The 1,256-nt window shown below is 49.9% G+C and overlaps 1 protein-coding gene across 1 annotated transcript; it reads left to right on the top strand.

The window, feature by feature from the left end:
• The first annotated feature begins 250 nt into the window (after positions 1-250).
• LOC129233879 (ctenidin-3-like) lies at positions 251-835 on the top strand. Its single transcript, XM_054867809.1, has one exon. The coding sequence runs from the start codon at positions 251-253 to the stop codon at positions 833-835; it is 585 nt and encodes a 194-aa protein (XP_054723784.1).
• Positions 836-1,256: the final 421 nt, after the last annotated feature.

Here is a 1,256-nt window from a genome sequence, read left to right as displayed (position 1 = left end):
AACATAAAAATTCTTCGGCGGAAGACCATCTAAGGTGCAACCACTTCACTATCGCCTCCCAAACAGCATTGAAGCTCATCGAAATTTTCGTCTTTCAGGACCTCGATTTCAAAAACTTCTCGAGATACGCCCCTCGACTTCCGCACTGCGCCAAAATTATTGAAAATCGTCCAAAAAGTACGTTTTTGAGGATTCAGTTTTGAAAATTTTCAGAAGGTAACCTGTATGTTCGTTTTCCAGGTTCGGGCCGATGACGGCATTAGTGGGACGAGCTGCAGGTGATGAAGTTAGAGAAGCAGTCGGTACAGGTGCAGAAGATGCTGGTACGCACTTCACACCTAGACACTCCAGAGTCCGCCGCTTCTACGCTGGTGGTGGAGGTCCTGGCGGTTATGGAGAATATGGCGGTTGGGGACCTGGTGGTCCTGGTGGTTATGGTGGCGGTGGAGGCCCCGTTGGTTATGGAGGTTATGGTTGCGGTGGAGGCGCTGGTTGGTATGGAGGCTACGGCAGTGGAGGCCCTGGTGGTCCTGGCAGTTTTGATGGCGGTGGAGGCATTCTCGGTTATGGAGGCTATGGTGCTGACGCCGGTAATGCCGGTGGTGCTGGTGGTGCGGGTGGAGCTGGAACTCCTGCTGATGCTGGTGGCGCTGGAGCTCCTGGTGGTGCTGGTGGAAGTGGAGGTTCTGCTGGCCACAGGACCGTGACAAGTGTCATAAGTGGCGGTTATGGAGGCTATAGTGCTGGTGACGCTTACGGTTATCCTGGCGCTTACGCTGTAGGTTACCAATTCAGGAGGCCAATGCCCGGCAATCCTTGGTTTCCTCAACGCTAAAGGTAGCGCTTGTGGTAGTCCTGGAGGTCCTGCTTTGATTCACAACGCACACACGGCGCTGGCGTAAATTGTCATCGTCCGAAGAGTTCGAACACCTCGGACCCCTTCCCTCTCTTCCACCCTTAAGACGACCATGCTCCAGGACAACCAACAGGTACTTCAAGGGACACTCCTACGTTTATGTTATTTTACTGACCAATAAATCTATTTTTTGTAGTGTAGTAGTATGTGTTTGTTCACTCATTCGTAAAACGACATTAACACGGTGTCAAAATGGATCTTTTTTAAAATAGGGTGCTTTCAGTTCATGCTAGCATGGATTCGTGGGAGGTGTCAAGGGTGTATCCCCAAACATTTCAAGAAACATTTTCTACTAACATATTACAAAATCACAGAAAACAAATTGTTACTTCTGACACGC

The sequence above is a fragment of the Uloborus diversus genome, unplaced genomic scaffold (genome assembly GCF_026930045.1).
Source record: "Uloborus diversus isolate 005 unplaced genomic scaffold, Udiv.v.3.1 scaffold_768, whole genome shotgun sequence".
Lineage (NCBI taxonomy): Eukaryota > Metazoa > Arthropoda > Arachnida > Araneae > Uloboridae > Uloborus > Uloborus diversus.
Note: the sequence above shows the minus strand (reverse complement) of the source record. Positions and strands in the feature narration are given on the sequence as shown.

Coding starts and splice junctions, on each gene's coding strand:
- LOC129233879 (XM_054867809.1), top strand. CDS start 251: ATGACGGCATTAGTGGGACGAGCTGCAGGTGATGAAGTTAGAGAAGCA.